The sequence below is a fragment of the Oncorhynchus kisutch genome, linkage group LG24 (assembly GCF_002021735.2).
Source record: "Oncorhynchus kisutch isolate 150728-3 linkage group LG24, Okis_V2, whole genome shotgun sequence".
In the NCBI taxonomy this organism is placed as follows: domain Eukaryota; kingdom Metazoa; phylum Chordata; class Actinopteri; order Salmoniformes; family Salmonidae; genus Oncorhynchus; species Oncorhynchus kisutch.
The window spans coordinates 5045763-5070813 of NC_034197.2; the positions used below are offsets into that span (position 1 = coordinate 5045763).

Sequence of the window (25051 nt, forward strand, 5' to 3'; positions counted from 1 at the left end):
TGCTCACATTGTATATAGACTTGTTTATACTGCATTATTGACTGTATGTTTGTTTTTACTCCATGTGTAACTCTGTGTCGTTTTATCTGTCGAACTGCTTTGCTTTATCTTGGCCAGGTCGCAATTGTAAATGAGAACTTGTTCTCAACTTGCCTACCTGGTTAAATAAAGGTAAAATAAAATAAAATAAATAAATAAAAATATGTGTCTGTGCGCAAATTGAAAAAGCACAGGACATTTGTACCTTGATGAAACAGCTCTGCTTTGCTTGGTTGGTAATATCGACCCAATAAGCAATTTCTACCCTTGTTGCATCAAATATATATGCTGCTGAGACAGATTTTAAACATTTTCATGGTGACAGGAGCTAGGTTTCTATCCAATTGGCGACATATTTTCATGCGAATATTCTAAAATATGCATGAAGACAACATGTGCATTTTTTCACCAGTGGTGTGTTTCCACCAAACGGACTTGTTGCAGTTAAAAATCAGTGTGTTATGACGTAGAGCATACATTTATTAACTTTTTTTGCTTAAGTTTAAATGTACTGAATAAAAATCTGAAGTTCAATGTGTTTCCATTGTATTTTTGACTAAAACTGTTGGGTTAAATAGCAAATGTCCTTACTCTGGTCTTGGTACGTGTGCTCTAGCCAACAGCTGGAAGATAGTCTACAGTGTGGGTAGGCTGTGCGGGTAGGCTAATCTACATGAGATTATTACTGATAAAATCGAGAACGGCAGTCAAGCATCGATCCTGTCACCAGAATATAACCCTCAATATTTATTGGAAAGGAGCATCAAACTCATCACCTTGCACTTTCACCACCCTGTGAAGTTCAGAATAACTTATTTAATCTGTAACCTAATACACTGCATGGTTTCCCAAATCATAGTGGAAGGACCACACACCATATCATCATGTGAATCCAGGTTTACTTTGATATGATGGTTATTATATCAATATTTGCGTATAAATGAGTTTCCACCACCATTTCTCACAGAATACATTTTACCGACACAAAAAGATCCCACCTTGTCGGACAAACATAATATCTTTAGGCAAATATAAACTTGTAACAAACCATCAGCTGTCCTGATTTTTTTTTATATGGTACAGTGCCTTGCGAAAGTATTCGTCCCCCTTGAACTTTGCGACCTTTTGCCACATTTCAGGCTTCAAACATAAAGATATAAAACTGTATTTTTTTGTGAAGAATCAACAACAAGTGGGACACAATCATGAAGTGGAACGACATTTATTGGATATTTCAAACTTTTTTAACAAATCAAAAACTGAAAAATTGGGCGTGCAAAATTATTCAGCCCCTTTACTTTCAGTGCAGCAAACTCTCTCCAGAAGTTCAGTGAGGATCTCTGAATGATCCAATGTTGACCTAAATGACTAATGATGATAAATACAATCCACCTGTGTGTAATCAAGTCTCCGTATAAATGCACCTGCACTGTGATAGTCTCAGAGGTCCGTTAAAAGTGCAGAGAGCATCATGAAGATCGAGGAACACACCAGGCAGGTCCGAGATACTGTTGTGAAGAAGTTTAAAGCCGGATTTGGATACAAAAAGATTTCCCAAGCTTTAAACATCCCAAGGAGCACTGTGCAAGCGATAATATTGAAATGGAAGGAGTATCAGACCACTGCAAATCTACCAAGACCTGGCCGTCCCTCTAAACTTTCAGCTCATACAAGGAGAAGACTGATCAGAGATGCAGCCAAGAGGCCCATGATCACTCTGGATGAACTGCAGAGATCTACAGCTGAGGTGGGAGACTCTGTCCATAGGACAACAATCAGTCGTATATTGCACAAATCTGGCCTTTATGGAAGAGTGGCAAGAAGAAAGCCATTTCTTAAAGATATCCATAAAAAGTGTCGTTTAAAGTTTGCCACAAGCCACCTGGGAGACACAACAAACATGTGGAAGAAGGTGCTCTGGTCAGATGAAACCAAAATTAAACTTTTTGGCAAAAATGCAAAACGTTATGTTTGGCGTAAAAGCAACACAGCTCATCACCCTGAACACACCATCCCCACTGTCAAACATGGTGGTGGCAGCATCATGGTTTGGGCCTGCTTTTCTTCAGCAGGGACAGGGAAGATGGTTAAAATTGATGGGAAGATGGATGGAGCCAAATACAGGACCATTCTGGAAGAAAACCTGATGGAGTCTGCAAAAGACCTGAGACTGGGATGGAGATTTGTCTTCCAACAAGACAATGATCCAAAACATAAAGCAAAATCTACAATGGAATGGTTCAAAAATAAACATATCCAGGTGTTAGAACGACAAGTCAAAGTCCAGACCTGAATCCAATCGAGAATCTGTGGAAAGAACTGAAAACTGCTGTTCACAAATGCTCTCCATCCAACCTCACTGAGCTCGAGCTGTTTTGCAAGGAGGAATGGGAAAAAATGTCAGTCTCTCGATGTGCAAAACTGATAGAGACATACCCCAAGCGACTTACAGCTGTAATCGCAGCAAAAGGTGGCGCTACAAAGTATTAACTTAAGGGGGCTGAATAATTTTGCACGCCCAATTTTTCTGTTTTTGATTTGTTAAAAAAGTTTGAAATATCCAATTAATGTCGTTCCACTTCATGATTGTGTCCCACTTGTTGTTGATTCTTCACAAAAAAATACAGTTTTATATCTTTATGTTTGAAGCCTGAAATGTGGCAAAAGGTCGCAAAGTTCAAGGGGGCCGAATACTTTCGCAAGGCACTGTATACCTTTATTGTACTCCCAAAAACAACAGGGCCAAAAAGGCAGAACGGAAAAGTAATGTGCTTGCTGAGACTACACTTTGTTATTCCATTGTACTCCCACTTTTACATAAAGTCTGATTCCAATGGGTGGAGCAATAGAAAACGTGAAGATGAGCATAGGATGATGTGGGGTGTGAGGATGAGCATAGGATGATGTGGGGTGTGAAGATGAGCATAGGATGATGTGGGGTGTGAAGATGAGCATAGGATGATGTGGGGTGTGAAGATGAGCATAGGATGATGTGGGGTGTGAAGATGAGCATAGGATGATGTGGGGTGTGAAGATGAGCATAGGATGATATGGGATGTGAAGATGAGCATAGGATGATGTGGGATGTGAAGATGAGCATAGGATGATGTGGGGTGTGAAGATGAGCATAGGATGATGTGGGGTGTGAAGATGAGCATAGGATGATGTGGGGTGTGAAGATGAGCATTTTTATTTTATTTATTTATTTTACCTTTATTTTACTAGGCAAGTCAGTTAAGAACAAATTCTTATTTTAAATGACGGCCTAGTGGGTTAACTGCCTGTTCACGGGCAGAACGACAGATTTGTACCTTGTCAGCTCGGGGATTTGAACTTGCAACCTTCCGGTTACTAGTCCAACGCTCTAACCACTAGGCTACCTTGCCGCCCCCATAGGATGATATGGGGTGTGAAGATGAGTATGGGATGATATGTGGTGTGAAGATGAGTATGGGATGATATGTGGTGTGAAGATGAGTATGGGATGATATGTGGTGTGAAGATGAGTATGGGATGATATGGGGTGTGAAGATGAGTATGGGATGATATGGGGTGTGAAGATGAGTATGGGATGATATGGGGTGTGAAGATGAGTATGGGATGATATGGGGTGTGAAGATGAGTATGGGATGATATGGGGTGTGAAGATGAGTATGGGATGATATGGGGTGTGAAGATGAGTATGGGATGATATGGGATGTGAAGATGAGTATAGGATGATATGGGATGTGAAGATGAGTATAGGATGATATGGGATGTGAAGATGAGTATAGGATGATATGGGATGTGAAGATGAGTATAGGATGATATGGGATGTGAAGATGAGTATAGGATGATATGGGATGTGAAGATGAGTATAGGATGATATGGGATGTGAAGATGAGTATAGGATGATATGGGATGTGAAGATGAGTATAGGATGATATGGGATGTGAAGATGAGTATAGGATGATATGGGATGTGAAGATGAGTATAGGATGATATGGGATGTGAAGATGAGTATAGGATGATATGGGATATGAAGATTAGTATAGGATGATATGGGGTAGGATGTAAATGGTTTGTGGCATTATGCTAAAGAATGTGACAATATATAAGAGATTAGGAACAGAAATACTTTAACAAAGTAATGTAATCATCAGTATCAGTGTGTTTTCGTGGAATACTTTTACGGTTTTTACTTTATGTTACTAAATGTATTAGTTCCAGAGAGGTACGTATACAAAGCTATTAAAACAAGAGCCAAATACTTCTCAAACCCGTTCAGATTTCATGCTCTCCACGAACATCAGAGTACAGAACTCTCACGTTATTACTTTGACAGCGGTCAGAGAAGTTTACAAACTTTGAGAGTGTTCGAGACCACCATGTAGAATAATGATGGTACATTCCCTACATACTGACTACTTTTGAATATATAGCGCACTACAAATGTAGTTTTATCTCAATCTCTTCATTCAAAGACTCAATAATGAACATTCTTACTGACAGTTGTGGCTGCTTTGCGTGATGTATGTTGCCTCTACCTTCTTTACCTTTGTACTGTTGTCTGTGCCCAATAATGTTTGTACCATGTTGTGCTGCTACCATGTTGTTGTCATGTGTTGCTGCCTTGCTATGTTGTTGTCTTTAGGTCCCCCTTTATGTAGTGTTGTGTCTCTTGTCGTGATGTGTGTTATGTTCTATATTTCATAATTTTTTATTGTTTTCTCCAGCCCGTCCCCGCAGGAGGTCTTTTGCCTTTTGGTAGGCCGTCATTGTAAATAAGAATTTGTCCTTAACTGACTTGCCTAGTTAAATAAAGGTTAAATACAAGTAAATTAAAAAAAAGTAGGGAATAAGGTGCTGTTTGAGATGCAGTAGTCTTTTCTTCTTACCTGCACGTTGCCCTCCCCCACCACGATTTCTGCTGTGTAGGCATACTGAACCAGCTGTTCCAACGCCTGGGGGTCAATGTCATGTAGGGTCACGTGGGTCTGGCGACTCTCCGACATCTCATCTGCATGACCACAGACAGACAACAGAGTTTTCCAGTTTTCCAGTCTGTGCCTGTGTCCGTGCGGACAAACCATATGCGAAACCAATTCAACATGTCAAGTGAGAGAAATCAAATCAGAGTTGATTTCAAGTGCAATTTAACACTCCATTTTAACTGAAAGATTTGTGTGTGTGTGTGTAATGTGGTATATACTCTATTGCAGGGTTCCCCAACTGGCAGCCCATGGGCGGGGGGGGGACATAAAAGACTGTAATAACACCAGCAACTCAGCTCAAAGTGATTCATTTTATAAATATGTTTCAAAGTATTCCCACACATAACAGCTAGCTTTGAAATGATTATCTGTTTGGGCTCAATTTGCATTCTAAAAATGTTTTGTAACTAAGTTCCGGCCCCATGACCATTGTTTCAAGAACAAAAATCTACCTGCGGCTTAATCTAGTTGTGGATCCCTGCTCTATTGCCACAGACATGAAGCACGTACCTCCCATTATACACAAATTCTCATAGGACAGTCACTGCATAGCACTATGAAATTGTTTAGCATTTGTAGCTGTCTGCGTCTGAGTGATTAATTGTTTTGACTGTCAGACAATCTGTGTGTAATTCCGATTCCTGGAACTATGAGGCGCTTGTGTTAAGCCAAACACAGCAAAGAAGCATATTTTAGCATGGAAGGTAGTCCATTTGTTCCAACAGGTCAAATGAACCAGCACACACGCACAACAGCGTTTTGGTTATATTGATTAGATTGTTGGCTGTACAGGGCACTCGGAAAGAATTCAGACCCCTTGACTCAAGCTCTATCAGGTTGGATGTGGAGCGTCGTTGCACAGTTATTTTCAGGTCACTCTAGAGATGTTAGATCGGGTTCAAGTCCGGGCTCTGGCTGGGCAACTCAACGACATTCAGAAACTTGTCCCGAAGCCACTCCTGTGTTGTCTTGGCTTTGCGCTTAGGGTTGTTGTCCTATTGGAAGGTGACCCTTCGCCCCAGTCTGAGGTCCTGAGCGCTCTGGAGCAGGCTTTCATCAAGGAGCTCTCTGTAATTTGCTCTGTTCATCTTACCCTTGATCCTGATTAGTATTTATTCCGCTGAAAAACATCCCCACAGTATGATGCTGCAACCCCCATGCTTAACCGTAGGGATGGTGCCAGGTTTCCTCCAGAAGTGACGCTTGGCATTCAGGCCAAAGAGTTCAGTCTTGGCGTCATCAGACCTGACAATCTGGTTTCTCATGGTCTGAGTCCTTGAGGTGCCTTTTGGCAAACTCCAAGCGAGCTGTTGTGTCCTTTTTACTGAGGAGTCGCTTCCGTCTGGTCACTCTACCATAAAGGCCTGATTGGTGGAGTGCTGCACAGATGGTTTTCCTTCTGGAAGGTTCTCCCATCTCCACAGAGGACCTCTGGAGCTCTGTCAGAGTGACCATCGGATTCTTTGTCACCTCCCTGACCAAGGACATTCTCCCCAGATTGCGCAATTTGGCCGGGCAGCCAGCTCTAGGAAGAGTCTTGGTGGTTCCAAACTTCTTCCATTTAAGAATGTTCTTGGGGACCTTCAATGCTGCAGAATTCTTTTGGTACCCTTCCCCAGATCTGAGCCTCAACACAAACCTGTCTCGGAGCTCTACGGACAATTCTTTCGACCTCACGGCTTAGTTTTTACTCTGACATGCACTGTCAACTGTGGGACCTTATATAGACAGGTGTGTGAGGAATGGAAACAGGATGCAGTTGAGCTCAATTTCGAGTCCCATAGCAAAGGGTCTGAATACTTATGCAAAGAAATAAATTAATACATTTGCTAACATAAAAATAAAACTTTTTGCTTTGTCGTTATGGGGTATTGTGTGTATTTTGATGTTTTTTATTTTGTATTTAATCCATTTTAGAATAAGGCTGTAACGTATCAAAACGTGGAAAAGGGGAAGGGGTCTGAATACTTTCCGAAGGCACTGTATCAGCAGACTTAAATAGGCCTAGGTTTAGAGCATGGTCAGTTGAAAATGAGTCTAGTGGTGAGTCTTAAAGCCTCATACCCTCAGAAGGCTCTAGTCTGAGCTGCAGGAGGGAGGAGGAAAACTGGGACACACCTCACCTGGTGATCTATGACCCCCAACAGGAAAGAACGCACACAGACAACAGGGAGGAAGGAAGGAAGTGGTCACTGACGAGGAAGGAAGCAAACAAATGAGGTGTTGCTCACAAGTTGAGGTGCCACTGCCACTCACACACATTGAGCAAAATGTAGCGCAGTTCAATGTCTGAGCATTCAAGCAACAACCAATAATCCCCACAAACCCCTCACACCACTTTGTTAATGGTAAAGAGGGGGAGACGGTGTCCCAAAGTGAGTGACTAACACTAGTAGTGAACACTTGTTAGGGCGTGGAGAAACAGAATAGCAGTCTCAGTAGCCGTGGGTGCGGACTCGGAGGAGGGATACTTACTTGTAAACATGGCGTGGAAGTAGGGACTGCAGGATGCCAGCACCACCTTGTGTGCCTTAATCTCCTTGTTGGAGACGTGCAGCACGATGTCGCAGAGCAAGCTGCGCTGGCGCATCCTGTTCATGGACACGAACGAGTCATGGTAGTGGCGCTTGGAGTTGTGCGAGATGCTGTGGCCGTCACGGTTCAGCAGCTGCATGCCCCCCTCCATCATGGTGCCCTGCTCCGCTGCAGCCGGCTCCTGCCTGGGCCTCACTCTGGGAGACTGCAACACACAAGGGGATCAACAAATTCTAAGAATTTTACCCAGATTCCCAGGTTTTCTAGAAATTCCAGAATTAATTTTGCAGCCCTAGGTTCATTCCTATTAAATTGACCCAATTCGATAAATCTCTGTTTTGTCATATGTGACTGTTTGTCATCAAAAAAACTCTTACATCACCACTGCTGTAATAGGCATGACAGGTGTCATAAGTCATAGTAGCTGATGTGACAACTGACTGTACAATCATGACAGCCAGGTATACCAAAATGTAGGTTAGCTAGGCCAGCATGGTTAGTTTGTATAGCACTCTGTGCTAGCCAGTAATATCCACATCATAATACTGACATCAGCGATCAAGACTGCTTGATTCTACTTTGCTTTAAATCTGTCCGTCAATGTCATTGAAGATGTTGATGTAGGCTAGGTCCTAATCATGTATGTCAATACAAGTACAATACAGGTCAAGTTAGTTTGACTATTTCACAAAAGCAAGCTAGGACTGATGGTTTGGTTAGCTAAACTTGCAAGTCTGTGTGTTTGGTTACCAAAGCATGTACTATCGCAATCTAGTGAACTTGCTAGCTATGGATGAACTCATTTCTAGTGGGAAATGCGTTAAATTATGGTATAAAAGGGATTGTCAACTCGTGGCTCTATGCTTTCTCTGGAAAATAACTCAGTGGAAGTTCATTATTTTGCATAGAACGCATAGCCTCTTGTTGATGATCCCTTATGTAATCTTGTTCAATGTTATCCTTGCTTATAAGGCAAGCTTGATATATTATGTATTGTAATAGAATAAGGTCTTAGCTCATTGCCAGCTGCAGCTCCTGGCAGGGTGTGTGGGGTAAAGAAGGATGCGCGCGGGCACACACACACACACACACACTAAGAACACACTTTAGAATGGTGCATAAGCATCTAGATGCCCTATACTGTACTCTGTAAAATCGTGTTATAATGAATATTTACATTCCTCTCAACTGTGTGTGTCATGCCACAAGTGGCTAAAAGTGTCATTTAACCTGGTCCTCTTTCTACCAAATGTGGTATATTTTCGTAGTAGTGTTTTAGAATCTAAAGCATCTACAGCAGGCCTTAGAAACGTTTTAGGAAGGCTTCATGAAAAGGCCCACTCAGGCAATTTTAGCCTGAACAGCTGTTGACTCTTAGTATATCACTTGTAAATGCCTCGTCAGCTTTATTGAGCTAACCAGCCCGGTCTAACCCCGTCATAACCCAAAATATAAGGTTGTTTTACTGTAATGGGTGTAATGGTGGATGGATGTCTGAAGACATTGCACCAAGGTTCTGTAAAATTATTCTGCTGGAAATTATATTGTTGGCAATATAGCCTACCTTTCTGATAGGCTGGATGTTTGTTGATTGAAGGCTGTGTGTACACACATGCCATAAGTTTGTGCATTCTGGGGGTGTAACCAGTCTGAAAGATAACCACTGTTAAAACGGTTAACCCTATCAGTCCTGTGACCCCAGAAAAAGATTTGGCTTTTCATTATCTGACTTTCATTTATATGTAAAGCCCTTATACTTCGCCTCACAAGTGTTTTACCATGTTCTTTTCAGGACAACCAGGGTTACAAGCTGAACACAAAACTATTTGACAAAAACAGTTGAATTCATGAGTTTTGTTGACAAATGTCAATTTAAAATAAGGTCCACCAAAGCAAAAAACAGATCAAGATGAATTTATATGAATTCTGTAAGTACATAAATTGTTTGCTCACTAAGAGCAACATCCAACTAGTGTAGTGACAACTGTGTGGAGTTTGTGAAAGCAACTATGTGAGCTTATTACAGTACTGTAGACACTATGTCCTGGGATTTCCTATCTTGAGTCTCAGCTTTTAATACAGCTTTTAATAGTTTGTAGTTCAAACCATTCGGACTCTACAGCCATGTTTGTAAAAAGACCAGGCCCTGGGCTCCTTCGGGATCCACCCTGAACATATTTTTGGCAAACTGGACTGCTGTGACTGTATGCTTGTTCTGGGACCCTACTGGCAGTAAGATCTTGACAGTAAAGCATTTCACCTGGCCAAGGTTGTACTTCAGTGTGTGTGAGAGTGGGGTACTACGATAACAGTGGAGTTATGTTACAACTGGATAACGGTAACACTATCTTTCGTTGGTTCTGTGGTAACAGAGTGTAAGTTTCATGCCGTGATAACATAGACCTAGCTTACACTTTAGGAATCCACTGTCCACTTCTATGAGGCCTATGCCATAGATTATATAGACTCAATGGAGACTTTGTAGTATGTATCAGTGTGAGATGCATTACTTTTTGCTCCTTCAACAAATTCATTTTTTAAACTGATAGAGAAGCATCTTAAAATGTCACCACTACTGCATAACAGGGCTTGTTTCTTTCTCTTTCTCACACACCACACCCACCCACCCACCCACCCGCACGTTCTAATGCCCTGGGCAAATAGCTAGCATTGGGCTATTTTGCACATTGATAATTTCCAAATGTTGACATGACATTCATTCAAGTTCATATTTTCAACAGATACAAGGTTGCCAGCACCAATGAATAAGAATGCATTGTTGTCACTGCAGCGATGGGTCATTAAGCTGATCATGGAATACAGGAAATGGGAGAGCCGAGCACACCCCCCATTCACATCAGTGGAGTGAGCTTTAAGTTCCTCAGTGTCCACATCACTAAGGATCTATCATGGTCAACACACCAACACAGTCGTGAAGAAGACACGACAATTCCTCTTCCACCCCCCAGGAGGCTGAAAAGATTTGGCATGGTTCCTCAGATCCTCAAACAACTCTACAGCTGCACCATTGAGAGCCTCTTGCATCACTGTTTGGTATGGCAACTGCTTGGCAGCCGACAGCAAAGGCACTACAGAGAGTAGTGCGTGTGGCCCAGTACATCACTAGGGAAGAGCTCCCTGCCATCCAGGACCTCTATAACAGGCAGTGTCAGAAGAAGGAAATTAAAATTGTCAAAGACTCCAGCTACCGCACAAGCAAGAGGTACCGAAGCACCAAGTTTGGAACCAACCGGAACATGAAAAGCTTCTACCCCCAGGCTATAAGACTGCTAAATAGTTCATAAAATATTTAACCAAATAGCTAGCTGGACTATCTGCATTGACCCTTTACGCACAAACTTTTTTGACCCCTTAAATACACTGCTGCTACTGTTTATCATCTATCCTGCTGCCTATGCACTCAATTACCCCTGCACATCAACTCGGTACTGGTACACATAATAATAAATATATATAGGCAAGTTATCGTTACTCATTGTGTATTTATTATTATGTGTTATTACTTTTCTATTTTCTCTTACTCTGCATTGTTGGGAAGGGCCCGTAAGCAAGCATTTCACTGTTAGTCTACACCTGTTGTTTACCAATGATATTTTATTTGAACGACTGATCCCTCTCAATGAAGTCACGGAAGTTCAAGGCCGACCGCGGTACTGCAGGCATTGTTAGCAGGAAACAGGTTCCCCCATTATAGTGAATGGAAAAATGGCGATAGATGTGTTCAATCTTCATGTCAATATATATATATTTTTTTGACAATCATGGTACTAATAATTGCTTCTAATAGACCAGAAAGACATATGTCTGAACCAATATGGCCAAAAGTATCTGGACACCTGCTCGTCGAACATCTCATTTCAAAATCATGGGCATTAATATGGAGTTGGACCCCCCTTTGCTGCTATAGCAGTCTCCACTCGTCTGGGAAGGCTTTCCACTAGATCTTATAACATTGCTGCGGGGTCTTGCTTCCATTCAGCCACAAGCTGACATTGTGCTTCCAGAGGCAGTTTGGAACTCGGTAGTGAGTGTTGCAACCGAGGACAGACCATTTTTACACGCTTCAGCACTAGGCGGTCCCGTTCTATAAGATTGCGTGGCCTACCACGTCACGGCTAAGCTGTTGTTGCTCCTAGATGTTTCCACTTCACAATAACAGCACTTACAGTTGACCAGGGCAGCTCTAGCAGGGCAGAAATGTGATGAACTGACTTGTTGGAAAGGTGGCATCCTATGACGGTGCCACGTTGAATGTCCCTGATCTCTTCAGCATGAGTCATTCTACTGCCAATGTTTGTCTATGGAGATTGCATAGCTGTGTACTCGATTTTATACACCTATCAGCAATGTGTGTGGCTGAAATAGTCATGTAGAGTACTTAACATGAGGGGGCAGCACTGAGCTAGCCTGCAATTAATGGAGTCACGTGAAGCATCCAATTTGATAAATCGCTACGGTCTGTCTCGGTCCATATTTGTGTAAAGCATATGATAGAAGAAAGCCTCCGTTCAATCCTCTGCAGGGGTGTCGTGCTGCCGGAGCGCAGGCTCCTTCCCTTTTGACTTGAGAATACACTGAGCTTATAAAACTATTTCTGGAAAATTAATTCTGATACATTCTAAATAAATTATATTTAATTACCACTTAAATTCAATGAAAAACTATAGAATGACAAATAAAAATGTATAGCAGCCTAGAGGTAGGTAAATTGGTAGTTTCTTCCCAGTCTTCTCTCTGGCGGTGGCAAGAATGAACTATTAGGCTACCTGTGTGCACTGCAGAGGCCAGTAAGACTCTTGCCCACTTTGGCCAATCAGAACGATGGGAAAAAAGTAATTCACTGTGTGTCTGCCTCGAAGATGTTCATAAAACTCCATGGACCCTCTTGCACAGTGGAACCCTGAACAATATGTGACCACTTCTTAAGGCGACAACGTTTTGCTGAAGACTCCCAAACCAGAGTGGCCAAAGGGAGACACAAGGACCATTCTAGCTTGGAATGTCAGAGTAGACAATTGGAAATGTGAATTGGGCCAAGTTGGAGGTAATAATGCATTTAGGTTATAGTTTGAGAAGCATGAATACCCCACACCAAACACTTGATTTTATGGCTGTGCAATTCTACATAGTAATGATTTATGTTCACTACTTGGTCAAATTACTTGATAGAATGTAATTGCATAGATTAAAATGCAATGAATTGATAGTTGCCTTCTCTTTATTTTATTCTGTAAAACGGTACGATACAGTCGGAAAGTATTCAGACCCCTTGACTTTTCCCACATTTTGTTACATTACAGCCTCATACTAAAATCGATTAAATAAAATGTTTTCCTCATCAATCCACACACAATACCTCAATAACAAAGCGAAAACAGGTTAATAATTGTGTGCACATTTATTAGAAATAAAAATCAAAAATACCTTGACATAGGTATTCAGAACCTTTGCTTTGAGACTTGAAATTGAGCTCAAGTGCATCCTGTTTCCATTGATCATCCTTGAGATGTTTCTACAACTTGATTAGAGTGAACCTGTGGTAAATTCAATTGATTGGGCATGATTTGGAAAGGCACACATCTGTCTATATAAAGGTCCCACAAATGACAGTGCATGTCAGAGCGAAAACCAAGCCATGAGGTTAAAGGCATTGTCCGTAGAGCTCCGAGACAGGATTGTATCGAGGCACAGATCTGGGGAAGGGTACCAAAAAATGTCTGCAGCATTGAAATACCCCAAGAACGCAGTAGCCTCCATCATTCTAAAATGGAAGAAGTTTGGAATCAACAAGACTCTTCCCTGAGTTAGCGGCCCGGCCAAACTGAGCAATTGGGGGAGAAGGGCCTTGGTCAGGGAGGAGACAAAGAACCCGATGGTCACTCTGACAGAGCTCCAAAGTTACTCTGTGGAGATGGGAGAAACTTCCAGAAGGACAACCATCTCTGCAGCACTACAACAATCAGGCATTTCTGGTAGAGCGGCCAGACAGAAGCCACTCCATAGTAAAAAGGAAAATGACAGCCCACTTGGAGTTTGCTAAAAGGCACCTAAAGGACTCTCAGACCATAAGAAACTTGATTATCTTGTATGATGAAACCAAGATTGAACTATTTGGCCTGAATACCAAGCTTCACGTCTGGAGTTAACCTGGCACCATACCTACAGTGAAGCATGGTGGTGGCAGCATCATGCTGTGGGGATGTTCTTCAGCGGCAGGGACTGTGAGACTTGTCAGGGTCGAGGGAAAGATGAACGGCACAAAGTACAGAGAGATCCTTGATGAAAACCTGCTCCAGAGTGCTCAGGACCTCAGGCTGGGTCAAAGGTTGACGTGGAATATTCCGTTCAAACAATCATCTTTATTCAATATTGATTAATTATTTCAATAATGAAACCGTCGACTCAACATTCTTGACTGTCGGGCTGAGAGCCTACCCTTCACAGACAATGCACAGTTTATATAGCTGATACCAGAATGCTTGGTTCCACCCATCCCATATAGATTGGGGGCACCATAAGCCATTTTGGGTTCATCCTCTGGTCATCTGCCTCTGGTGCTGTTTCCCAGATGCCAGGACAATTAAGAATACTGAGGCATTTGTTCTGTTCCTCCAGGCTCTCTCTATTTCGGTGAGACCCACCACATCTGATCTATGGAATGCCAGCTGTAGGTTTTAGACCACCAAGCCATCACTTAATCAGTTGCCAGTCCAAGTTCCATAAAGACTCCTCTCAGTTAACTCAGAAAGGAGCGAGACAGTCCTAAGAACCTTACTCTATTAAATAAAACAACCATTTGGTGCATAAATATAACATCATCTTGTATCCACAATGTAGAAAATAGTGAAAACAAAGAAAAACCCTTGAATGAGTAGGTGTCCAAACTTTTGACTGGTGCTGTATGTAAATGTGATATTTAAGTTTATTTTATTTATACATTTTCAAAATAATGATATAAACCTGTTTTGCTTTGTCATTATGGGTTAATGTGTGTAGATTGATGAGGGAATAAACTATTGAATACATTTTAGAATAAGGCTGTTACGTAACAAAATGTGGAAAGAGTCAAGGAGTCTGAATGCAACGTTTATTGTAACCATGTGTTCAAGCTAATCAAATCAAAGCCTATTTATAATACAGCGTGTGCTATACAATGTAAGACCTACACGCAATAAAGCCTTCCTTGAAAATAGTGCAATGGTATTAAGCTATATGTATTTACATTAGGCTATAGCCTACAAATAGCTATGCCATGTAGTCATAAGCCTATTACAAATGATTGTTGTTTGATCCTGAACTGGCCAAATGGAAGAGCTATCCTTCAGCGCCACAAGTTGGTTCAACTTCTTTAATTGACATCATTGCACGATCCTGGCGCTGTACTTTCAGAACCTTTTAATTAAAATATCCCTTTAAAATGACATTTCATCAAGGTGTGTTGCCTATAGTCATACTCATCGCTTATTATTACAAATAGAAGATTGTCCCTTCTCACAACGGTGCTCGTTTAGTAAAGCTAGATCAAATAATCAATGTTGCGTTACATAACCAAATACAATACCAACATAGGGCTGTAACATTCCTGCTACACCAAAAGCGCCTCCTTTTCTAATGAGATTTCAGAATGGTTTAGCTGAAACCGAATAATCATATTTCTAACTCCACAGATCGTGGCACTAGGCAGGATATGTGCTTTGATTGAAACAAAATGCGAGAAAGGGTAATAGTTTAACACCATCTTCTCTCATTCACTCAGGAAACAGTAATTAAAGAATAACTAAATGCCTATTCCCATGAAAATGATTGAGATCAATAAAATAATCAGAATGGAGATACATTTGGACGTTTCACCGGTAAAACATTAATAATGATCATTCATGATTGACAGTGATGATGGCCTATATTTTGAAATTAGGTAACCTATGCCTAACTTGATGTTTGAGAGTATTACAAATATTTAGACAATAGCCTGTGTGTGGGCATAGGCAGACGTTGCAATTGGAGGATGCATTTTTTATAATGATTCAAGTGGCTACATCTGTCGGTACACACTGAGTGATAAAAATATGAAGTCACTTTTTTGAAGTCTCCCTCATCTATAAAAATAAATAGCACTACACCAGTGATCTTCTATGACGTTGCTGACTGCATGAGCAACGACATCAAATTTAAGGTGGATCTGCAGCAGTGACGAGATCCTCATCATTGCGGCGTGAATAAAATTAGACACCGACAGGAATACATCATGTTTTTTTTGTTGCTATAATTGTGATATCGACTAAAAGGCGCTTATGATATTCATACATTATCATTAGCTATCTACTATGTGCAAGGTGCTATCTCTACACCACCTTAAATCGCTGGATCGTCTGGTCTGGCAACTCAAGAACATTATCGCAAAACAGGGCACTCCAACTCTGTTCCTGGGGAGCTATCCTCCTGAATGGTTTCGCTCCAACCCCAGGTGTAACTAACCTGATTCATCCATTTTATCAACCAGCTAATGATTAGGGTTGGAGTGAAAACCTACACTACAGGATGGTAGCACTCCAGCAACAGGGTTGGAGAGCACTGTCCTAAAACATAACCTGCAGCAAATGATCATCCTCTCTCTAGACAGACAAATCGATATTGAAGTCAGAACATCGAATCCTAACTATATTTAGCCGCTCTATTGAGATTACGTTCCCACAGAAAAAAAGCTGTACTATAGCTAGAAATAAGTGACTGCGTCTGGTGTCCCACGAGATGAACAAAGTGCAATTTTGAATTTCCAGAATGGCTATTTAGCTAGCGACAGTCTTCCATATGGTTAGCTAAACGTTTCCCTTTTCATCTGTGGCTAAAACATAACTGTCATTGAATTTGCTACTATAGCTAACTAACCGATAGCTAGCTAGCTATATGTTTACTACATAGCCACCGGCAGCCGTGACAAAATGACATGGCGATGTCGGGATTTAGCTAAAGTTAGCTAGCTAGCTACTACACAGTAGAACTCAAGACTCACCAGCCGTCGTCTGTGTCGCAAGGACAGCACAAACGTATTTCTAGCTGTAACCTTTTCCAGTTTCTTGATATGTTATAGTCCAAGTTCAGAATGTAACTTATTTGATTTATCAGTATTTTGAATTGCTAATCATCACGTCAACATTACATGATGTCGCATCAAAACAATGCTTGTATCGCTCGCTCCACACAAGTGACACTGACAAATACTTCGTTTCTCCTTCTTTCAGACTGTGCATTTTAAAACAGTTTTGATATCTTGCAAAAACAAAGTGAACTAATACGTGTTTTACTATTGCACATGATACCGATTGAAAAGCGAAATACAAAATCAATTTAGATGAACTAGTCTCTGTTAAATCTACTGGATTTGCATAAACCTTCTCAAATTGAACGTCACCCACCGTTATCAATGCTTTAGATTGGTGAAGTTCGAGGTCGACTTCTTTTGTAGTCAAGGTTGGCGAATTATCAGTCTCACAATACCCATGTTCGAGAGGATCAAAACAGTAATGTATCGTGAGTAAATTGTGACTGACGGATCTGCAAATAATAATGAGTAGTTATTTATGATGCAAGGTTCTTTGTAGATTATTTGGCTGCAGTGTTGAACAAGCCCACAGAATGGAAAAGCATTTAAAGGGGCAATCTGCATACATTTTTTGATTTAGAAATGTATTATACAGTATATACCCATTGATTCTTGAAGAATGTAACTTAGAAATGCCTCATGAGCTTAGATCAACTGTCGTACCCCATCAGAACCCAAAATATAAACTTGTTTTACTCCAATGTTTTATAAAATAAAAAGTAAATCTAAACAAACACTATATAGCCTCAAAACATGGTTAAAACCCGGATGGTCCCGGATGGTCAGTCCTTGCAACCATAGCACTATCTATGAATTTAAGAGTGGTTACATTTCTCCAGCCCCATCCCTCATCTTTTTACCAAAACAGGGTCGGGGACTCTGCTTTGTTATTGTTCCCCGTCAGTCAGTAACTCGATACAATATACTATGGAAAGTCAACGACTAATCATATTCACATGAAGAAAACTGAAATCACACCTATCAGGAAAAATGGATGCCAAGCCCACCCTCGGAAGCCCCTCTTTTCTGGCTATAATACCAGAGCTCGCATTCATTTCCTGAATTTTTCTCTCTTCAGCTTGGCAGAAGAAAGAACACGTCATGCAATTTACAAACTTTTCAAGCACACAAAGACTACTAGATTGGGCTCTGACTTAGGTGTCTGTTAGTGGGGAGACATACACGTCCCTATAGATGTTGCGAGTTTTGGGTATTGGTTTTTGTGTTTGCTCAAATCTAACTTCACTGAACAAAACTTTAACAAAAACATAAACGCAATATGTAAAGTGTTGGTCCCATGATTCATGAGCTGAAATAAAAGAGCCCAGAAATGTTCAATACACACAAAAAGCTTATTTCTCTCAAACGTGTTGCATAGATTTGCTTACATCCCTGTTAGTGAGCATTTCTTCTTTGCCAAGATAATCCATCCACCTGATAGGTGTGGCATAACAAGAAACTGATTAAACAGCATGATCACTAAACAGCTGCACCTTGTGCTGGGGACAATAAAAGGCCACTCTAAAATGTGCAGTGTTGTCACACAATACAATGCCACAGATGTCTCAAGTTTTGAGGAATCATTCAATTGGCATACTGACTGCAGGAATGTCCACTAGAGCTGTTGCCAGAGAATTGAATGTTAATTAAGCCAACATTGTTTTTGAGAATTTGCTAGTACGTCCAACCGGCCTCACAACCACAGACCACATGTATGGAATCGTGTGGGTGAGCGGTTTGCGGATGTCAACGTTGTGAACAGAGCTTGATCAGCTCTATGTGAAGGAGATGTGTCACGCTGCATGAGGTAAATGATGGTCACACCAAATACTGTTTGGTTTTCTGATCCACACCCCTATCAAGAGTGCGGTATCTTCCAGTTGTGGTCATAACAAACACAGTTCCTTCCCCACATTCAGACACACGGTTGGTTGTCAAGAGTGGTAGATATGAAAACACCAATGACAATAAAAACGAATTATCCCAGTCCTCAGGTTGGCACCTTCAGGAGATAATGTATGGGAGACTGGCATCGTTGATGAGGACAGTGACGTGGAGGTATGGTCTGCAGGTCGCTGTGCATCCTCCTTTTCGTAGCTAAATGCGAACCTCCTCCGAACCACCGAGTCCAGAACGAGACCCAGTAACTGAGTGCGCTGAGTCGGAGTGAAACAACATTTCTTGTGATTCACTATGAACCCCAGAGACTGAATATGGGAAACCAGCGTGGCAGGGTGGAGCTCCACCTGTATGACCAGCCAATCGTCCAGATAGGCCAATAATCTGATCCCTTGGCATCGCACCGGTGCCAAAGCTGTCTCCACCACCATAGAAAAGGTGCAGGGCGATAGGGAGAGCCTGAAAAGCAGGAACAGATACAAATTAGGCCACACCCTCAAAATGAAACCTCCAAAACTTTCTGTAGGGAGGATGTGTAGCCACATGAAAATATGCATCCTTCAGATCTATGGAAGTGAACCAATCGCTGGGAAGCACCGACTGCAATAGCCGGCAAATTGTGAGCATTTTGAACTTGCAAGCTGTGAGGTGTTTGTTTAAAACACTCATATTCAGGATAGGACGCAACACAGCATTCCATTGCTCTTGGGAACAAAGAAGAAACGGCTGTACCAACCGCTCTGTACTTTTGACACGGGACCACCCAAATAGCCTGCTTTTGAAGGAGAGAGGAAATAAAATTGGATTAGCTAACACACTTGCCATTGGAACACAGGAGTGATAGTTACTGATAATGGGCCACTATACGCCTATGTAGATATTCCATTAAAAACTTATTGTAACTAGGGGGCAGTATTTTCATTTTTGGAAAAATAACGTTCCCAAAGTAAACAGGCTATTTTGTCAGGACAAGATGCTAGAATATGCATATAATTGACAGCTTAGGATAGAAAACACTCTAAAGTTTCCAAAACTGTAAAAATATTGTCTGTGAGTATGACAGAACTGATATTGCAGGCAAAAGTCTAAGAAAAATCCAGTCCGGAAGTGACTCACGTTTTGAAAGCTCTGCGTTCCGATGCGTCCCTATTGAGCAGTGAATGGGCTATCAACCAGATTCCTTTTTCTACGTATTCCCCAATGTGTCTACAGCATTTTGATGTAGTTTCACACCTTTATGTTGAGGAATGGATATATTATCGAATAGATATTTGAAAAACATCTTGAGGATTGATTATAAACAACGTTTGCCATGTTTCTGTCGATATTATGGAGCTAATTTGGAATATTTTTCGGAGTTGTCATGACCGCAATTTCCAGCCAATTTTTCAGCCAAACGTGAAGAACAAATGGAGCTATTTCGCCTATAAAAATAATATTTTTGGAAAAAAGGATCATTTGCCATCTAACTGGGAGTCTCATGGGTGAAAACATCCGAAGCTCAAAGGTAAACGATTTAAACTGATTTTCGTGATCAGGTTGCCTGCTGCTAGCTAGGCATAATGCTATGCTAGGCTATCGATAAACTTACACAAATGCTTGTCTAGCTTTGGCTGTAAAGCATACTTTCAAAATCTGAGATGACAGGGTGATTAACAAAAGGCTAAGCTGTGTTTCAATATATTTCACTTGTGATTTCATGAATAGGAATATTTTCTAGTAATATTTATGTCCGTTGCGTTATGCTAATTAGTGTCAGATGATGACAACGCTCCCGGACCCGGGATGGGTAGTTACAAAACTGCAATTTCATTAGTCATTTATAACATTAACAATGTCTACACTGTATTTCTAAACATTTTGATGTAATTTAAAGGGCAAAAAAAGACATTTCTAAGTGACCCCAAACTTTTGAAAGGTGTTGTAGGTATACTTGTTAAAAGGTCATTGTAGGTAAGTATGGATGTTTTGGATGATATGTATACAGTTGAAGTCGGAAGTTTACATATACCTTAGCCAAATACATTGAAACTCAGTTTTTCAATATTCCTATCATTTAATCCCAGTAAAAAATCCATAAAAACCACTTTATTTTAAGAATGTTAAATGTCAGAATAATAGTAGAGAGAATGATTTATTTCAGCATTATTTTCTTTCATCACATTCCCAGTGTGTCAGAAGTTTACATAAACTCAATTAGTATTTGGTAGCATTGCCTTTAAATTGTTTAACTCTGGTCAAACTTTTCGGTAGCCTTCCACAAGCTTCCCACAATACGTTGGATGAATTTTGTCCCAGTCATCATGACAGAGCTGGTGTAACGGAGTCAGGTTTGTAGGCCTCCTTGCTCACACAAACTTTTAATAGGATTGAGGTCAGGGCTTTGTGATGGCCACTCCAATACCTTGACTGTTGTCCTTAAGCCATTATGCCACAACTTTGGAAGTATGCTTGGGGGTCATTGTCCATTTGGAAGACCCCTTTGCAACCAAGCTTTAACTTCCTGACTGATGTCTTGAGATGTTTCTTCAATATATCCACATAATTTTCCGTCCTCATGATGCCATCTATTTTGTGAAGTACACCAGTCCCTCCTGCAGCAAAGCACCCCCACAACATGATGCCCCCGTGCTTCACGGTTGGGATGGTGTTCTTCGGCTTGCAAGCCTCCCCCTTTTTCCTCCAAACATAACGATGGTAATTATGGCCAAACAGTTCTATTTTTGTTTTATCAAACCAGAGGACATTTCTCCAAAAAGTATTATCTTTGTCCCCATGTTCAGTTGCAAACCGTAGTCTGGCTTTTTTATGGCGGTTTTGGAGCAGTGGCTTTTTCCTTGCTGAGCGGCCTTTCAGGTTATGTTGATATAGGACTCGTTTTACTGTGGATATGGATACTTTTGTACCTGTTTCCTCCAGCATCTTCACAAGGTCTTTTGCTGTTGTTCTGGGATTGATTTGCACTTTTTGCACAAAGTACATTCATTTCTAGGAGACAGAATGCATCTCCTTCCAGAGTGGTATGACAGCTGCGTGGTCCCATGGTGTTTATACTTGCGTTCTGTTGTTTGTTCAGATGAACGTGGTACCTTCGGGCGTTTGGAAATTGTCCCAAGGATGAACCAGACTTGTGGAGGTTTACAATTTCTTTTCTGATGTCTTGGCTGATTTCTTTTGATTTTCCCATGATGTCAAGCAAAGAGGCGCTGAGTTTGAAGGTAGGCCTTGAAATACATCCACAGGCACACCTCCAATTGACTCAGATGATGTCAATTAGCCTATTAGAAGCTTCTAAAGCCATAACATAATTTTCTGGAATTTTCCAAGCTGTTTAAAGGCACAATCAACTTAGTGTTGTATAAGTGAAATAATCTGTCTGTAAACAATTGTTGGAAAAATTACTTGTCAAAACTATAGCTTGTTATCAAGAAATTTGAGGAGTTAAACCAGTTTTAATGACTCCAACCTAAGTGTATGTAAAATTCTGACTTCACCTGTACATGTTTAAAAAGACATGCAACTAAAAGCCTATATTTAAAAGGCTGCTCAGGGTAAGTATTCATGTTTTTAAAAGTCCACTCCAGGAATTTATACACGTTTTAAAAAGATGATTATATACGTATTTGTTTTTTATGTAAAACATTCTTAATAGCTGGCAGCCTCTGTGGTTCTCCATAGGTGGTTTGAAATTAGTTTTGATTGTAAAAATGTATGTCAGCCTCCAGTGTTAAGAGTTATGTGAAAAAAGAAATCAACTTAAATTGATCAAAATCAGTACTATAGCCGGGAAGGCGGGGCTTCTGAGGGTGGGCTTGGCATCCGTTGGCCCATTGGGCGTGATTTCAGTTTTCAGGTGGATATGATTGTTCGTTGACTCACCATAGTACATTTAAGCAATATGGCACGATAGGGTGTGGTATATGGCCAATATACTAAGGGATGTTCTTATGCACGACGCAATGCGGATGTGCCTTATTGCTTCTATAAACTGGTTACCAATGTAATTAGAGCAGTAAAAATATGTGTTTTGTCATACCTGTGATATACCACGGCTGTCAGCCAATCAGTATTCAGGGCTCGAACCACCCAGTTTATAATATACCTTGTTTGCTCTTTCAGGGAACAGTAGTTATATTCATCAGTGTACGTTTCATCTGCTGATTGCCCCTTTAAAGCCATAAGAACCACTTTCATATGATACAAACACTGGGGCCATACTTGCCATCTTAAGCAACCATTTAAATGTAGACAATGGGCTCGTTTGAGTGGTAAAGCTGAAGCTCCGACTGTAGACTAAAGTCTAGGAGTGTAGTCGGGGGAGGTGCTTCTGGGACAGCCAAAAGTCTGACATTAATGTGGTTTTCCAACAGCAAGGCTCAGATCAACATGGCAGGGTTGTTATTGTTGAAAAAATATTTTCTTTATAATGTTGAAATAAACATGCCCCAACCCCCATATCACACACTAACAAACTAAAATCAAATGTGTGTACACTGTACAATCAATTAGTGAGAGAGTATCAAATATCACATGAATTTGTGTATACCGACTCTAGCCTATACATGAATGGTGGCAAAGTTGGTTCCTCTTTCAGTCATGTCTTTGGTCACGTTCGTGTAGGTCAAACAAAAACACCCTAATGATTGTGTGACAATAGAGCCACCCACAATTCAGCCGATACTGCAGAATGAAGTTCGTGAAGAGTGACTACAGAAACATAGTTGACTGCAGTAAATACGTCATGACCTTTGATGACATGATTATTGTAAACTTCATGTCATCGACCACCCATGTGGTCACTGTTACCCTTTGACCTTGTCTTCTGTGGTTTTGAGCCATCGGCTTGTCCATCTTTGTACGTATGCAACGAGAAACTCATGCGGTTCACACACCAGTCTCCTGCACACTGGAACTAAGTGGTCGTGTTCCCCTGTTCAGGCGTTGCTATCGCATGTCAGATCTTACAACTCCAGGATAGGTATTTTACATATTAGCTAACCACATAATTTGTTATAGAAATCAGGTGCCTGACAACACAGTCGATGACGTGGCACACAACCATTGGTTGATCCATGCAATGCTTGAACAGGGGAACACGACCAGTGTCTTTAGGTGTTCCTCAACAACCAATGGGAGAACTCTCCCTGTACAGGCTGGGTTCATAACCCAAAAAAGTGACCATGTGGTCAAGTATAATTAAGCCGCCCACGGAAGTATAGTCTAGGGGCGTGCCAATCTTGTCATACTCGTATTCATATCCGTTTTATCAAACTTGATACTCGTAATCGGAATCATGCCACGTTCTAAACACCTGGGAACTCAAAAAAATACGAGGCCAAATAATGACGTCAGTGATCTTCAGGTCGGAAAGTCGGAAATCTAAAAAGAGGCCTGAGTTCCTGAGTTGGAATTCTGAGTAGGATGGCCATTCAAATAGTTTTTTCCCAGTCAGAGATTTTTCCCCTGAAGATCTCAGTTGTTTTGAATGCAACTCGTGATTGCCAAACCAGGAGTGCGCTTTTAATGCCATTAAAGCCTATACCTCAATTGAGCATCATTTTTTGTTTCTGCTTCAATACCCTGTACAGTAAGTGGGGTGTAGTTTGCCATACAACTTTAAAGAAGATGATCACAGAGTGCTCCTTCACTCATTCTCACACATTGTTAATGCACATGAGTTTCTTAGTCCTATTCAATTATCAACGACATAGGCTAATAAATAGCCTAACGGATGGCTGGCTACTACTGGCTACATTTATTCCAGACACAGATTTAGATGATAGTAGGCTAATGCACTTGCCCAATATATTGTTTCACTTTCAAGAGGAGCAAAACTTCTACACAACACTTATGCCATAACATTTGTACAATCATCATAAACAATCTACATTTGTCATTTTATTTTCTTATGATCAGTGGCTCGGTAAACATGGCTCAAATAATAATAGAAGGCAAGCATGGGTTTGGATCAAGACGTAATGACAGACGTCATCAGCAATGGAATAATTACAGTGCATTCAGAAAGTATTCAGACCCCTTCCTTTTTTCCACATTTTGTTACAGTACAGCCTTATTCTAAAATGGATTAAAAAAAAAAAAATCCTCATCAATCTACACACAATACTTCATAATGACAAAACGAAAACAGGTTTTTAGAATGTTAGCAAATGTATTACAAATAAAAAATAAAAATACCTTACATAACTTACATTAGTATTCATGACCCTCTGCTATGAGATTTGAAATTGAGCTCGGGTGCATCCTGTTTCCTTTGATCAGCCTTGAGATGTTTCTACACCTTGATTGGAGTCCACCTGTGGTAAATTCAATTGATTGGACATCATTTGGAAAGATATACACTTGTCTATATAAGGTCCCGCAGTTGACAGTGTATGTCAGAGCAAAAACCAAGCCATGAGGCCAAAGGAATTGTCCGTAGTGCTCCGAGACAGGATTGTGTCGAGCTACAGATCTGGGGAAGGGT

At 40.9% G+C, this 25051-nt stretch overlaps 1 protein-coding gene across 3 annotated transcripts in view; it reads right to left on the bottom strand.

The window, feature by feature from the left end:
• LOC109869417 (kelch-like protein 17) overlaps nt 1-17171 on the bottom strand; it is a 34825-nt gene extending 17654 nt beyond the window's left edge. For 2 of the 3 annotated variants that reach the window (XM_031804178.1, XM_031804176.1), the window contains exons 1-3: nt 16579-16973; nt 7488-7752; nt 4917-5038 (exon numbers count right to left, since the gene is read on the bottom strand). In XM_031804178.1, coding sequence (XP_031660038.1) covers nt 4917-5038; nt 7488-7701 — 336 coding nt within the window. In that variant the 5' untranslated portion in view covers nt 7702-7752; nt 16579-16973. The other variant, XM_031804177.1, reaches the window with a different exon arrangement.
• Between the last annotated feature and the right edge of the window lie 7880 nt (nt 17172-25051).